Source organism: Hemiscyllium ocellatum, chromosome 19 (assembly GCF_020745735.1).
Source record: "Hemiscyllium ocellatum isolate sHemOce1 chromosome 19, sHemOce1.pat.X.cur, whole genome shotgun sequence".
NCBI lineage: Eukaryota > Metazoa > Chordata > Chondrichthyes > Orectolobiformes > Hemiscylliidae > Hemiscyllium > Hemiscyllium ocellatum.
Window position 1 is genome coordinate 69,053,198 of NC_083419.1, and position 16,685 is coordinate 69,069,882.

The 16,685-nt window shown below is 49.9% G+C and overlaps 1 protein-coding gene across 3 annotated transcripts in view; it reads left to right on the forward strand.

Annotated features, from left to right (window-relative positions):
- Positions 1-16,685, forward strand: part of wdr91 (WD repeat domain 91) — a 108,024-nt gene that overhangs the window by 25,757 nt on the left and 65,582 nt on the right. For 2 of the 3 annotated variants that reach the window (XM_060839532.1, XM_060839531.1), the window contains exon 2: positions 11,051-11,189. In XM_060839532.1, the coding sequence (XP_060695515.1) occupies positions 11,067-11,189 (123 nt within the window). In that variant the 5' untranslated portion in view covers positions 11,051-11,066. Of the gene's footprint in view, positions 1-11,050; positions 11,190-16,685 lie in introns of those variants that run through there. The other variant, XM_060839533.1, reaches the window with a different exon arrangement.

The window sequence follows — 16,685 nt, forward strand, 5'->3', positions numbered from 1 at the left end:
GGTACAGAGAGAGAGAGAGAGAGAGAGAGAACTGAACCCGGGTACAGAGAGAGAGAGAGAGAGAACTGAACCCGGGTACAGAGAGAGAGAGAGAGAGAACTGAACCCGGGTACAGAGAGAGAGAGAGAGAACTGAACCCGGGTACAGAGAGAGAGAGAACTGAACCCGGGTACAGAGAGAGAGAGAGAGAGAGAGAACTGAACCCGGGTACAGAGAGAGAGAGAGAGAACTGACCCCGGGAACAGAGAGAGAGAGAACTGAACCCGGGAACAGAGAGAGAGAGAACTGAACCCGGGAACAGAGAGAGAGAGAACTGAACCCGGGTACAGAGAGAGAGAGAACTGAACCCGGGTACAGAGAGAGAGAGAACTGAACCCGGGTACAGAGAGAGAGAGAGAGAGAGAGAGAGAGAGAGAGAGAGAACTGAACCCGGGTACAGAGAGAGAGAGAGAGAGAGAGAGAGAGAGAACTGAACCCGGGTACAGAGAGAGAGAGAGAGAACTGAACCCGGGTACAGAGAGAGAGAGAGAGAACTGAACCCGGGTACAGAGAGAGAGAGAGAGAACTGAACCCGGGTACAGAGAGAGAGAGAACTGAACCCGGGTACAGAGAGAGAGAGAACTGAACCCGGGTACAGAGAGAGAGAGAGAGAGAGAGAGAACTGAACCCGGGTACAGAGAGAGAGAGAGAACTGAACCCGGGTACAGAGAGAGAGAGAGAACTGAACCCGGGTACAGAGAGAGAGAGAGAGAGAGAGAGAACTGAACCCGGGTACAGAGAGAGAGAGAGAGAACTGAACCCGGGTACAGAGAGAGAGAGAACTGAACCCGGGTACAGAGAGAGAGAGAACTGAACCCGGGTACAGAGAGAGAGAGAACTGAACCCGGGTACAGAGAGAGAGAGAGAGAGAGAGAACTGAACCCGGGTACAGAGAGAGAGAGAGAGAGAGAGAGAACTGAACCCGGGTACAGAGAGAGAGAGAACTGAACCAGGGTACAGAGAGAGAGAGAGAACTGAACCCGGGTACAGAGAGAGAGAGAACTGAACCCGGGTACAGAGAGAGAAAGAACTGAACCCGGGTACAGAGAGAGAGAGAACTGAACCCGGGTACAGAGAGAGAGAGAACTGAACCCGGGTACAGAGAGAGAGAGAACTGAACCCGGGTACAGAGAGAGAGAGAACTGAACCCGGGTACAGAGAGAGAGAGAACTGAACCCGGGTACAGAGAGAGAGAGAACTGAACCCGGGTACAGAGAGAGAGAGAACTGAACCCGGGTACAGAGAGAGAGAGAACTGAACCCGGGTACAGAGAGAGAGAGAACTGAACCCGGGTACAGAGAGAGAGAGAACTGAACCCGGGTACAGAGAGAGAGAGAACTGAACCCGGGTACAGAGAGAGAGAGAACTGAACCCAGGTACAGAGAGAGAGAGAGAGAGAGAACTGAACCCGGGTACAGAGAGAGTGGGAACTGAACCCGGGTACAGAGAGAGAGAGAGAGAGAACTGAACCCAGGTACAGAGAGAGAGAGAGAGAGAACTGAACCCGGGTACAGAGAGAGAACTGAACCCGGATACAGAGAGAGAGAGAGAGAACTGAACCCGGATACAGAGAGAGAGAGAGAGAACTGAACCCGGGTACAGAGAGAGAGAGAGAGAACTGAACCCGGGTACAGAGAGAGAGAGAGAGAACTGAACCCGGGTACAGAGAGAGAGAGAGAGAGAACTGAACCCGGGTACAGAGAGAGAGAGAGAGAGAACTGAACCCGGGTACAGAGAGAGAGAGAGAGAACTGAACCCGGGTACAGAGAGAGAGAGAGAGAACTGAACCCGGGTACAGAGAGAGAGAGAGAGAGAACTGAACCCGGGTACAGAGAGAGAGAGAGAACTGAACCCGGGTACAGAGAGAGAGAGAGAGAGAGAGAGAACTGAACCCGGGTACAGAGAGAGAGAGAACTGAACCCGGGTACAGAGAGAGAGAGAACTGAACCCGGGTACAGAGAGAGAGAGAACTGAACCCGGGTACAGAGAGAGAGAGAACTGAACCCGGGTACAGAGAGAGAAAGAACTGAACCCGGGTACAGAGAGAGAGAGAAAGAACTGAACCCGGGTACAGAGAGAGAGAGAGAGAACTGAACCCGGGTACAGAGAGAGAGAGAGAGAGAGAGAACTGAACCCGGGTACAGAGAGAGAGAGAGAGAGAGAGAACTGAACCCGGGTACAGAGAGAGAGAGAGAGAGAGAGAGAGAACTGAACCCGGGTACAGAGAGAGAACTGAACCCGGGTACAGAGAGAGAGAGAGAACTGAACCCGGGTACAGAGAGAGAGAGAACTGAACCCGGGTACAGAGAGAGAGAGAACTGAACCCAGGTACAGAGAGAGAGAGAGAGAGAGAGAGAACTGAACCCGGGTACAGAGAGAGTGGGAACTGAACCCGGGTACAGAGAGAGAGAGAGAGAGAACTGAACCCGGGTACAGAGAGAGAGAGAGAGAGAACTGAACCCGGGTACAGAGAGAGAACTGAACCCGGGTACAGAGAGAGAGAGAACTGAACCCGGGTACAGAGAGTGAAAGAACTGAACCCGGGTACAGAGAGAGAGAGAGAGAACTGATCCCGGGTACAGAGAGAGAGAGAGAGAGAACTGAACCCGGGTACAGAGAGAGAGAGAGAGAGAGAACTGAACCCGGGTACAGAGAGAGTGGGAACTGAACCCGGGTACAGAGAGAGAGAGAGAACTGAACCCAGGTACAGAGAGAGAGAGAGAGAGAACTGAACCCGGGTACAGAGAGAGAACTGAACCCGGGTACAGAGAGAGAGAGAACTGAACCCGGGTACAGAGAGAGAGAGAACTGAACCCGGGTACAGAGAGAGAGAGAACTGAACCCGGGTACAGAGAGAGAGAGAACTGAACCCGGGTACAGAGAGAGAGAGAACTGAACCCGGGTACAGAGAGAGAAAGAACTGAACCCGGGTACAGAGAGAGAGAGAGAGAGAACTGAACCCGGGTACAGAGAGAGAGAGAGAGAGAGAACTGAACCCGGGTACAGAGAGAGAGAGAGAGAGAGAACTGAACCCGGGGACAGAGAGAGAACTGAACCCGGGTACAGAGAGAGAGAGAACTGAACCCGGGTACAGAGAGAGAGAGAACTGAACCCGGGGACAGAGAGAGAACTGAACCCGGGTACAGAGAGAGAGAGAACTGAACCCGGGTACAGAGAGAGAGAGAACTGAACCCGGGTACAGAGAGAGAGAGAACTGAACCCGGGTACAGAGAGAGAGAGAACTGAACCCGGGTACAGAGAGAGAGAGAACTGAACCCGGGTACAGAGAGAGAGAGAACTGAACCCGGGTACAGAGAGAGAGAGAACTGAACCCGGGTACAGAGAGAGAGAGAACTGAACCCGGGTACAGAGAGAGAGAGAACTGAACCCGGGTACAGAGAGAGAGAGAGAGAGAGAGAACTGAACCCGGGTACAGAGAGAGTGGGAACTGAACCCGGGTACAGAGAGAGAGAGAGAGAGAACTGAACCCGGGTACAGAGAGAGAGAGAGAGAGAGAGAACTGAACCCGGGTACAGAGAGAGAGAACTGAACCCGGGTACAGAGAGAGAAAGAACTGAACCCGGGTACAGAGAGAGAGAGAGAGAACTGAACCCGGGTACAGAGAGAGAGAGAGAGAGAACTGAACCCGGGTACAGAGAGAGAGAGAGAGAGAACTGAACCCGGGTACAGAGAGAGAGAGAACTGAACCCGGGGACAGAGAGAGAACTGAACCCGGGGACAGAGAGAGAGAGAACTGAACCCGGGGACAGAGAGAGAGAGAGAGAACTGAACCCGGGTACAGAGAGAGAGAGAGAGAGAACTGAACCCGGGTACAGAGAGAGAGAGAGAGAGAACTGAACCCGGGGACAGAGAGAGAACTGAACCCGGGGACAGAGAGAGAGAGAACTGAACCCGGGGACAGAGAGAGAGAGAACTGAACCCGGGGACAGAGAGAGAGAGAACTGAACCCGGGGACAGAGAGAGAGAGAACTGAACCCGGGTACAGAGAGAGAGAGAGAGAGAACTGAACCCGGGTACAGAGAGAGAGAGAGAGAGAACTGAACCCGGGTACAGAGAGAGAGAGAACTGAACCCGGGTACAGAGAGAGAGAGAGAGAACTGAACCCGGGTACAGAGAGAGAGAGAGAGAGAGAACTGAACCCGGGTACAGAGAGAGAGAGAACAGAACCCGGGTACAGAGAGAGAGAGAACTGAACCCGGGTACAGAGAGAGAGAGAGAGAGAACAGAACCCGGGTACAGAGAGAGAGAGAACAGAACCCGGGTACAGAGAGAGAGAGAGAGAGAGAACAGAACCCGGGTACAGAGAGAGAGAGAGAGAGAACTGAACCCGGGTACAGAGAGAGAGAGAACTGAACCCGGGTACAGAGAGAGAGAGAACTGAACCCGGGTACAGAGAGAGAGAGAACTGAACCCGGGTACAGAGAGAGAGAGAGAGAACTGAACCCGGGTACAGAGAGAGAGAGAACTGAACCCGGTTACAGAGAGAAAGAGAACTGAACCCGGGTACAGAGAGAGAGAGAGAGAGAACTGAACCCGGTTACAGAGAGAGAGAGAACTGAACCCGGTTACAGAGAGAGAGAGAACTGAACCCGGTTACAGAGAGAGAGAGAACTGAACCCGGTTACAGAGAGAGAGAGAACTGAACCCGGGTACAGAGAGAGAGAGAACTGAACCCGGGTACAGAGAGAGAGAGAGAGAACTGAACCCGGGTACAGAGAGAGAGAGAGAGAACTGAACCTGGGTACAGAGAGAGAGAGAGAGAACTGAACCCGGGTACAGAGAGAGAGAGAACTGAACCCGGGTACAGAGAGAGAGAGAACTGAACCCGGGTACAGAGAGAGAGAGAACTGAACCCGGGTACAGACAGAGAGAGAACTGAACCCGGGTACAGACAGAGAGAGAGAGAGAGAACTGAACCCGGGTACAGAGAGAGAGAGAGAACTGAACCCGGGTACAGAGAGAGAGAGAGAGTACTGAACCCGGGTACAGAGAGAGAGAGAGAGAGAGAACTGAACTGAACCCGGGTACAGAGAGAGAGAGAGAGAGAGAGAGAGAACTGAACCCGGGTACAGAGAGAGAGAGAGAGAGAACTGAACCCGGGTACAGAGAGAGAGAGAGAGAGAGAGAACTGAACCCGGGTACAGAGAGAGAGAGAGAGAGAACTGAACTGAACCCGGGTACAGAGAGAGAGAGAGAGAGAGAGAGAGAGAGAGAGAACTGAACCCGGGTACAGAGAGAGAGAGAGAGAGAGAACTCAACCCGGGTACAGAGAGAGAGAGAACTGAACCCGGGTACAGAGAGAGAGAGAACTGAACCCGGGTACAGAGAGAGAGAGAACTGAACCCGGGTACAGAGAGAGAACTGAACCCGGGTACAGAGAGAGAGAGAGAGAACTGAACCCGGGTACAGAGAGAGAGAGAACTGAACCCGGGTACAGAGAGAGAGAGAGAGAACTGAACCCGGGTACAGAGAGAGAGAGAGAGAGAGAGAGAGAACTGAACCGGGTACAGAGAGAGAGAGAGAGAGAGAGAGAACTGAACCCGGGTACAGAGAGAGAGAGAGAGAGAGAGAACTGAACCCGGGTACAGAGAGAGAGAGAGAGAACTGAACCCGGGTACAGAGAGAGAGAGACAGAGAGAGAACTGAACCCGGGTACAGAGAGAGAGAGAGAGAGAGAACTGAACCCGGGTACAGAGAGAGAACTGAACCCGGGTACAGAGAGAGAGAGAGAGAGAACTGAACCCGGGTACAGAGAGAGAGAGAGAGAGAACTGAACCCGGGTACAGAGAGAGAGAGAGAGAACTGAACCCGGGTACAGAGAGAGAGAGAGAACTGAACCCGGGTACAGAGAGAGAGAGAGAGAACTGAACCCGGGTACAGAGAGAGAGAGAGAGAACTGAACTGAACCCGGGTACAGAGAGAGAGAGAGAGAGAACTGAACCCGGGTACAGAGAGAGAGAGAGAGAGAGAACTGAACCCGGGTACAGAGAGAGAGAGAGAGAGAGAGAACTGAACCCGGGTACAGAGAGAGAGAGAGAACTGAACCCGGGTGCAGAGTGAGAGAGAGAGAGAACTGAACCCGGGTACAGAGAGAGAGAGAGAACTGAACCCGGGTACAGAGAGAGAGAGAGAGAACTGAACCCGGGTACAGAGAGAGAGAGAACTGAACCCGGGTACAGAGAGAGAGAGAACTGAACCCGGGTACAGAGAGAGAGAGAGAGAGAACTGAACCCGGGTACAGAGAGAGAGAGAGAGAGAACTGAACTGAACCCGGGTACAGAGAGAGAGAGAGAGAACTGAACCCGGGTACAGAGAGAGAGAGAGAGAGAGAACTGAACCCGGGTACAGAGAGAGAGAGAGAGAGAGAGAGAGAGAACTGAACCCGGGTACAGAGAGAGAGAGAGAACTGAACCCGGGTGCAGAGTGAGAGAGAGAGAGAACTGAACCCGGGTACAGAGAGAGAGAGAGAGAACTGAACCCGGGTACAGAGAGAGAGAGAGAGAACTGAACCCGGGTACAGAGAGAGAGAGAACTGAACCCGGGTACAGAGAGAGAGAGAACTGAACCCGGGTACAGAGAGAGAGAGAACTGAACCCGGGTACAGAGAGAGAGAGAACTGAACCCGGGTACGGAGAGAGAGAGAACTGAACCCGGGTACGGAGAGAGAGAGAACTGAACCCGGGTACAGAGAGAGAGAACTGAACCCGGGTACTGAGAGAGAGAACTGAACCCGGGTACAGAGAGAGAGAGAGAGAACTGAACCCGGGTACAGAGAGAGAGAGAACTGAACCCGGGTACAGAGAGAGAGAGAACTGAACCCGGGTACAGAGAGAGAGAGAACTGAACCCGGGTACAGAGAGAGAGAGAACTGAACCCGGGTACAGAGAGAGAGAGAGAACTGAACCCGGGTACAGAGAGAGAGAGAGAGAGAGAGAGAGAACTGAACCCGGGTACAGAGAGAGAGAGAGAACTGAACCCGGGTACATAGAGAGAGAGAGAACTGAACCCGGGTGCAGAGTGAGAGAGAGAGAGAACTGAACCCGGGTACAGAGAGAGAGAGAGAGAACTGAACCCGGGTACAGAGAGAGAGAGAACTGAACCCGGGTACAGAGAGAGAGAGAGAGAGAGAGAACTGAACCCGGGTACGGAGAGAGAGAGAACTGAACCCGGGTACGGAGAGAGAGAACTGAACCCGGGTACAGAGAGAGAGAGAGAGAACTGAACCCGGGTACAGAGAGAGAGAGAACTGAACCCGGGTGCAGAGAGAGAACTGAACCCGGGTACAGAGAGAGAGAGAACTGAACCCGGGTACAGAGAGAGAGAGAACTGAACCCGGGTACAGAGAGAGAGAGAGAGAACTCAACCCGGGTACAGAGAGAGAGAGAGAACTCAACCCGGGTACAGAGAGAGAGAGAGAGAACTGAACCCGGGTACAGAGAGAGAGAGAGAGAGAGAGAGAACTGAACCCGGGTACAGAGAGAGAGAGAGAGAGAGAGAACTGAACCCGGGTACAGAGAGAGAGAGAGAGAACTGAACCCGGGTACAGAGCGAGAGAGAGAGAGAACTGAACCCGGGTACAGAGAGAGAGAGAGAGAGAACTGAACCCGGGTACAGAGAGAGAGAGAGAACTGAACCCGGGTGCAGAGTGAGAGAGAGAGAACTGAACCCGGGTACAGAGAGAGAGAGAGAGAGAGAACTGAACCCGGGTACACAGAGAGAGAGAGAGAGAGAACTGGACCCGGGTACAGAGAGAGAGAGAGAACTGAACCCGGGTACAGAGAGAGAGAGAGAACTGAACCCGGGTACAGAGAGAGAGAGAGAACTGAACCCGGGTACAGAGAGAGAGAGAGAGAGAACTGAACCCGGGTACAGAGAGAGAGAGAGAACTGAACCCGGGTACAGAGAGAGAGAGAGAACTGAACCCGGGTACAGAGAGAGAGAGAGAACTGAACCCGGGTACAGAGAGAGAGAGAGAACTGAACCCGGGTACAGAGAGAGAGAGAGAGAACTGAACCCGGGTACAGAGAGAGAGAGAGAACTGAACCCGGGTACAGAGAGAGAGAGAGAGAGAACTGAACCCGGGTACAGAGAGAGAGAGAGAACTGAACCCGGGTACAGAGAGAGAGAGAGAGAACTGAACCCGGGTACAGAGAGAGAGAGAGAACTGAACCCGGGTACAGAGAGAGAGAGAGAACTGAACCCGGGTACAGAGAGAGAGAGAGAACTGAACCCGGGTACAGAGAGAGAGAGAGAACTGAACCCGGGTACAGAGAGAGAGAGAGAACTGAACCCGGGTACAGAGAGAGAGAGAACTGAACCCGGGTACAGAGAGAGAGAGAGAGAGAACTGAACCCGGGTACAGAGAGAGAGAGAGAGAGAGAGAGAACTGAACCCGGGTACAGAGAGAGAGAGAACTGAACCCGGGTACAGAGAGAGAGAGAACTGAACCCGGGTACAGAGAGAGAGAGAGCTGAACCCGGGTACAGAGAGAGAGAGAACTGACCCCGGGTACAGAGAGAGAGAGAGAGAACTGAACCCGGGTACAGAGAGAGAGAGAGAGAGAGAACTGAACCCGGGTACAGAGAGAGAGAGAGAGAGAGAACTGAACCCGGGTACAGAGAGAGAGAGAACTGAACCCGGGTACAGAGAGAGAGAGAACTGAACCCGGGTACAGAGAGAGAGAGAGAGAGAACTGAACCCGGGTACAGAGAGAGAGAGAGAGAGAGAGAACTGAACCCGTGTACAGAGAGAGAGAGAACTGAACCCGTGTACAGAGAGAGAGAGAACTGAACCCGTGTACAGAGAGAGAGAGAACTGAACCCGTGTACAGAGAGAGAGAACTGAACCCGGGTACAGAGAGAGAGAGAGAGAGAGAGAGAGAACTGAACCCGGGTACAGAGAGAGAGAGAGAGAGAGAGAACTGAACCCGTGTACAGAGAGAGAGAGAACTGAACCCGTGTACAGAGAGAGAGAGAACTGAACCCGGGTACAGAGAGAGAGAGAGAGAGAACTGAACCCGGGTACAGATAGAGAGAGAACTGAACCCGTGTACAGAGAGAGAGAGAGAGAGAGAACTGAACCCGGGTACAGAGAGAGAGAGAGAGAGAGAGAGAGAACTGAACCCGGGTACAGAGAGAGAGAGAACTGAACCCGGGTACAGAGAGAGAGAGAACTGAACCCGGGTACAGAGAGAGAGAGAGAGAGAGAGAGAGAACTGAACCCGGGTACAGAGAGAGAGAGAGAGAGAGAGAACTGAACCCGTGTACAGAGAGAGAGAGAACTGAACCCGTGTACAGAGAGAGAGAACTGAACCCGGGTACAGAGAGAGAGAGAGAGAGAGAGAGAACTGAACCCGGGTACAGAGAGAGAGAGAGAGAGAGAGAACTGAACCCGTGTACAGAGAGAGAGAGAACTGAACCCGTGTACAGAGAGAGAGAGAACTGAACCCGGGTACAGAGAGAGAGAGAGAGAGAACTGAACCCGGGTACAGATAGAGAGAGAACTGAACCCGTGTACAGAGAGAGAGAGAGAGAGAGAGAGAGAACTGAATCCGGGTACAGAGAGAGAGGGAGAGAACTGAATCCGGGTACAGAGAGAGAGGGAGTGAACTGAACCCGGGTACAGAGAGAGAGAGTGAGAACTGAACCCGGGAACAGAGAGAGAGAGAGAGAGAACTGAACCCGGGTACAGAGAGAGAGCGAGAGAGAGAGAGAACTGAACCCGGGTACAGCGAGAGAGAGAACTGAACCCGGGTACAGAGAGAGAGAGAACTGAACCCGGGTACAGAGAGAGAGAGAGAGAGAGAGAGAACTGAACCCGGGAACAGAGAGAGAGAGAGAGAGAACTGAACCCGGGAACAGAGAGAGAGAGAGAACTGAACCCGGGAACCGAGAGAGAGAGAGAACTGAACCCGGGAACAGAGAGAGAGAGAGAGAACTGAACCCGGGTACAGAGAGAGAGAGAGAGAGAGAACTGAACCCGTGTACATTGAGAGAGAGAACTGAACCCGTGTACATTGAGAGAGAGAACTGAACCCGTGTACATTGAGAGAGAGAACTGAACCCGTGTACATTGAGAGAGAGAACTGAACCCGTGTACATTGAGAGAGAGAACTGAACCCGTGTACATTGAGAGAGAGAACTGAACCCGTGTACAGAGAGAGAGAGAACTGAACCCGTGTACAGAGAGAGAGAGAACTGAACCCGTGTACAGAGAGAGAGAGAACTGAACCCGAGTGCACAGAGAGAGAGAGAGAGAGAGAACTAAACCCGGGTACACAGAGAGAGAGAGAGAGAGAGAGAAAACTGAACCCAGGTACACAGAGAGAGAGAGAGCGAGAGAGAGAAAGATTGAGAGAAGCTCAGCCCGGTCACAGAGAGAGAGAGAGAGAGCGAGAAGCTCAGCCCGGTCACAGAGAGAGGGAGAGAGAGAGAAAGATTGAGAGAAGCTCAGCCCGGTCACAGAGAGAGAGAGAGAGAGAGAGAGAGAGAAGCGCAGTTTGGTCACAGAGAGAGAGAGAGAGAGAGAAGCGCAGTCTGGTCAGAGAGAGAGAGAGAGAGAAGCGCAGTCTGGTCACAGAGAGAGAGAGATTGAAAGACGCTCAGCCCGGTCACAGAGAGGGAGAGATTAAGACAAGGCCAGTCTGGTCACAGAGAGAGAGAGAGAGAGAAGCTCAGCCTGGTCACAGACAGAGAGAGATTGAGAGAAGCTCAGCCCGGTCGCAGTGAGGGAGGGCGAAGGGAAGCCCGTTTGCAGTGTGCAAGTGTGAATGAATGAGCGACCTCCTGAAGAGGTCTGGGTGGTGCAGAGCGTTTGTTTTGTGGTCTTTGAGTGATGTGGTCGGTATCGAGATGTGGAGGGACATCTGTTCGTCAGACAGAGGGACTGCAAACTAAACCTGGGCAGAGAACGAGAGTGAGGCCCTTAGTTGAAGACATCCTTTCTGTTATATGGTGAGAATATAACACCTCATCATTCTGTTGTTGTTTAGATCAGTCTGCTGAATAATGGCATCAGCAGTTGAACGAATGGATGAACTTGTTCGTGAATATTTGCTCTACAGAGAATTCACCAGTACACTCAAAACATTTGACATCGAGATCAAGACAGACAAGGATAAGGGTTTTCGAGTGAGTTGACCAAGAACTGTGCTGAGTTTGGTATTGATGGCTTACTGATCTAGTCATAAACCTTAGAATAAAGGCAGATTTGATTGTCTTCTAAGATTCAAAGCCTTGATCAGATTAAAATTTTCTAGTGGATTTAATTATGAGATATGCGAGTTCATGCATTTCAGAATTGTCCACATTAATAGTGAGTACATCACAAGTCTGTGCATAGTTTTGCTGTCCTTACTTTACTCTAAATCTTTGCATTTAAGGCAGTCATGTGAAGATTAAGTAGACCAGAGCTTTCAAAGTTGTTTCCTCCCTCTGTATCCTCTCTCATGTGCCACTGTCTTCTCCATGCCCTCGTTCCATCACCATCACTCCGATAGTTCTTAGAGGGGTCACAGTATTATCCAAATCTTGAAATGGGACTACAATAAAAACAGAATTCAAGGAGCAATGAGCTGGGCTGATCCCTGGGGCACATGAGAAAAACATGGTCAGGTTGGGCTTGTGGGAACGAAAGATATCTTTGAAGCATCTCTGATTCTAATGGAGCCTCAATGAAGTTGATACTGAGAGGTTGTTTCCCCTGTGTGGAAATCTAGAATTAGGCAACTCTTAGAACAAATAAAGAGTCCTGGGTGTACCTGCACTATACTGGGTTCAGTCTACTTGGATTTTGTGCCATTTTTATATTTCCTGTTACCCACTTAACCTCATTTCAGATTCCTGGCTCCCAGCAAAATCAAGCTAATTCCTTCAATTTGGTTTGATTTATTGCTGTCACATGTACCGAGTTATAGTGAAAAGTGCTGTATTGCTTGTTTTACAATAGATTTTACTGTCCGTCAAGGTGGCAGAACAGTGCAGATACTGTTGCAGCTAGTGGAGGCACATAGAGAAGGCACAAAATAGAGTTTTGGGATTAAAGATGATTTAATAGTTTGGATCAGAAGTTGGCCAGCTGAAAAAGGCAGAGAGTGGTGGTTGATGGGAAATGTTTATCATGGAGCTCAGTTAGTAGTGATGTACTGCAAGGATCTGTTTTGAGGCCACTGATGTTTGTCATATTTCGAAATGATCTGGAGGTGGACGAAGATGGATGCTTTAGTAAATTTGCAGATGACACTAAGGTAGGTGGAGTTGTGTAAATTACAGAGGGACATAGATAAAATGCAGAGCTGAGCTGAGAAGTGGAAAATGGAGTTTAATGCGGACATGTGCCAGGTCGTTCACTTAGCAAGAAGTAACAGGAATGCAGAGTACTGGGCTAATTGTAAAATTCTTGGCAGTGTAGATAAACAGAGAAATGTGTGTCCAGGTGCATGAATCCCTGAAAGTTGCCACCCAGGTTGGTAGGGTTGTTAAGAAGGCATATGGTGTGTAGGCATTTATTGGTAGGGGGATTGAGTTTCGGAGCCATGAGGTCATGCTTCAGCTGTACAAGACACTGGTAAGGCTGCTTCTGGAATATTGCGTGCAGTTCTGGTCACTGCATTATAGGGAGGATGTGCAGAAGGGTTCAGGGGAGATTTACTAGGATCTTACCTGGTATGGAAGGAAGATATTATGAGGAAAGGCTGAAGGAACTGAGACTGTTTTTATTAGAGAGAAGAAGGTTGAGAGGTGACTTAATTGAGAAGTATAAGATAATCAGAGCGATAGATAGGGTGGACAGTGAGAGCCTTTTTCCTCAGATGGTGAAGGCTAACACTAGGGGACGTGGCTTTAAATTAAGGAGTGATAATTTTAGAACAGATATCATGGGTAGTTTCTTTACTCCGAGTAGGAGGGGCGTGGAAAGGCCTACCTGCAATGGGCAATTAAATGGTCATTGTACATACATTTGAACAATAATGGAATGGTGTAGGTTAGATGGGCATCAGATTAATTTCACAGGTGGCTCAACATTGAGAGCCGAAGGACCTGTACTGTACTGTAATGTTCTTTGTTCTATGTAGCTACATTTAAGAGGTGCATTCAGAAGTCTTAAGAATAACAGAGAAGAAACTTTTTTCTTAAATCTATATCTTTTGCTCAATGAAAGATGGTGAAAGAGGGTATAATCAGGGTGGGAGAAGTCTTTGGTTATGCTGGTTGCTTTCCTTTGTAGCAGGAATTATAGACGCAGTCAATGGATGGGAGGCAAGTTTGCCTCTGTGTTCAGCCTCTGTAATTTCTTGCACGTTTGGAAAGAGCTGTTGCCATACTGTGATGTGTCCAGATAGAACGTTTTCTGTGATGTATCTGCAAAATTTGGTAAGAATCATTATGGATGAGGTGCATTTCCTTAACCTCCTGAGAATGTCGAGGTAGTGTTATGCTTCCTTGACTTTAGTGTCAATGTGGATGGATCAGGACAGTTTGTTGGTTTTTATCTCTCCCAGGAACTTAACAGTCTGAAGCATTGCCTCCTCAGCACCATTGATGAAGACAGTGGCATGCCCTCCAGTCAGCTTACTGACGGCAGTGACCATCTCCTTTGTTTTGCTCATGTTGATTGAGAGATTGATGTCTTTATACCATGCCATTAAGCACTGTATCTCCTACCTGTATTCCATCTCATTGTTGTTTGAGATCCATTCTTCAAAGGTGGTGGAATCAGAAAATTTGTAAATGGAGTTGATGCGGAATTTGGCCACAAGGACATGTGTATAAGGAGTATAGTGGGGGCTGATTACTCAGCCTTGCAGGGTCCCAGTGTTGAGGATTATCATGGATGAAGTGTTATTGCGTATCCTTCCTGATTGCAGTCCGTTGACAGGGAATTGAAAATCCAGTTATTGGGGAGCAGAGACCTAGACATCAAAGATGTTATCAATTATTGTGTTAAAGGTAGAACTGCAGTTAAGAAGTAGAAGTCTGACGTATTATCCTTGTTGTCCAGACATTCCAGGGATGAGTGTAGGACCAAGGTGGTGTCATCCCCCATGGTCCTTTTGCAAGGTGAATTGCAAGAGATCATGGCAATCTGGGAGGTTGGAATTGTGAACCATGACCAACCTCTTAAAGCACTTCATAAGTGTAGATGTCAGAGCCGCCAGGCAGTAATGAGTCACTTTGCATGAATTCTCTTTGGTACTCTGTTAATGGTGGTCTTTTTGAAATAGGTCGCAGTAAGGAGACATTAAAGATGTCTGTGAATATTGCCATCAGCTGGTCCACACAGGATTTGAGTGCATGACTGGGGTCTCTAACCAGACCAGTTGTTTTCCATTCCCCCTTAAGGCTGATCTAATGCCTGTGGCAGTGACCGAGGGTACAAGTGTGTTCAAGGCTGTTCGGGCAGGTGACATTGTTTCAATGCCCTTTTGTTCTAAGTGAGCGTAAAATGCACTGAGCGCATCGAGTAGGGATATATTATTTTCTGTGAGCCAGTTCATATAAGCTTTGTCTCAAACTACAACATGTCCATGTAGTTAGTCTGGGTCTCAAACTTAATTTGGTTTCGCCTCTTGGCATCTCTGATGGCCTTGCGAAGGTCGTATCTGGATTTCCTGACTTGATCAAGGTCAGCCAAATTGAATGTCTCAGACTGGAATTCAATGGAGAGTGGATCTCCAGGTTTTTAGATTACTTACAGTGTGGAAACAGGCCCTTCGGCCCAACAAGTCCTCACCGACCCGCCGAAGCGCAACCCACCCATACCCCCACATCTACCTCTTACCTAACACTATGGACAATTTAGCAAGGCCAATTCACTTGACCCGCACATCTTTGGACTGTGGGAGGAAACCGGAGCACCCGGAGGAAACCCACGCAGACACGGGGAGAACATGCAAACTCCACACAGTCAGTCGCCTGAGTCGGGAATTGCACCCGGGTCTCAGGTGCTGTGAGGCAGCAGTGCTAACCACTGTGCCACCGTGCCGCCCATCCATGGTTCATCCATGGTTTCCGGTTGGGGAGCATTTGGATTAATTTATTGGCACACAGTCATCTATACACTAATGAAGTCTGTAAGAGTAGTGACACATTTGTTTAGATTGGCTGTTGAGCCCTTTATTATGGGCCAATCCCATGAAAGGCCTTCTGTTTCCTAAGAGCAATATTGCACTACTTTCTGTACGGGTCCTCATGTTTTAGTTTCTGCTTGTAAGTCCAGTGGAGGAGCATTGTCGTCTGATACTCAGGATGGAGATGGGGAATGGATTGGGAGGCATCTTTGGTTGTGTAGTAATGGTCAAGGATGCTTGGACCTCTGATGGAGCAGGAGATATCTGGGTTGTATTTTGGCTTGGTTGAAGTCACCAGCTATGATAAACAAGGCTTTGAGCTATTCTGTTTCAACACTGGCTATTGTGTTGTATAATAGGGTGAAACACAGACTGCTGTGAGGATCGCAAAGGTGAACTCACATGACAGGTCGTATGGATGGATTTTTCATTGTTAGCTGTTCTGGGTCCAGAGAGTGATAACTTGCCAAATTCAACACTTCTGAGCACCAGGAGGTGTTGATTAGGAGACAGACCCAAATGCCACTTGCCTTGCAGAAGGACACCAAGCAGTCCATTCAGTGAATTGAGAAGCTGTCAAATTGTAAGGCACAGTCAGGTGTAGCAGAGGGTGAGCTGTGTCTCTCTGAAACAGACCACACAGCAGTCCCTCAATTCTCCTTGGAAAGTGAGTCTAGCTTTAAGGTCATCAATCTTGTTTTCCTGGCTTGAACATTTGCCAGGTATATGCTAGGAAGGGGAGTTTGAAACCTCAGAGTTTGTCTCACTTTAAGTCCAACACATTTCCCATCTTTCTTGGGTAAGATGGCTGGACCTCAACGATCCCAAATGTCAGTGAGTGAAATCAGCTGCTCCGAGTGGTGAATGGGAGCACCCGATAGGGTTCTGGACATTAGTCTCGATCTCGAACACTCTGGGGAATGTTGTGGTCAGGCTGGTCCATCCTTGGCAACATTGAGGGAATTCTGCTCTAGGAAGTCTGAATGGATCTGATGTTGTCCTCAGCACTTGTCACAGCCTTGAGTGTTTCAGGAAGCCTTGTGGCCAATCTGGTCAGGTAGCCTCAATGTTGGGTCAGGCCTTGGTTCTGGGTTTCCATGAGGTCAGACCTGTGAGAGGTTGGAAGGCCCCTGGGCTTGCAGTTCCAGAACCAAAAAGATAAGAGGGCGCTCGTGATGGGGTCCTGGGCACCAGCCTTGAGTGTTTCATGGAGTCGAGTGGTCAGGCTTCCTCTATGTCAGGTCAGGTCTATATTCCCGAGCTGGTCAAGCCTCGGGTTGAGAAGTTTCAGCATCAGTAATTGGGACTTATTGATCAGAGGATCCTCTGGCCTAGCAGTGTATTTAAAAGAACATTGGCAGATTTAGAATTGAGTTTTAAAAGAGCAGGATGTTTATAAGATATATAAGAATAAGACTGCTGTAGACAGCTCCCAACGAGCTGCCACACTCCAGCACATCTTGGGAAAGATTAGTTCCCTAGCACAAATAATTTTTCCTGGAACGATATTTGTCTTGTTTCAGTTGAGATGGAACTCAGGTAGCTTGTTTAGGCCCCA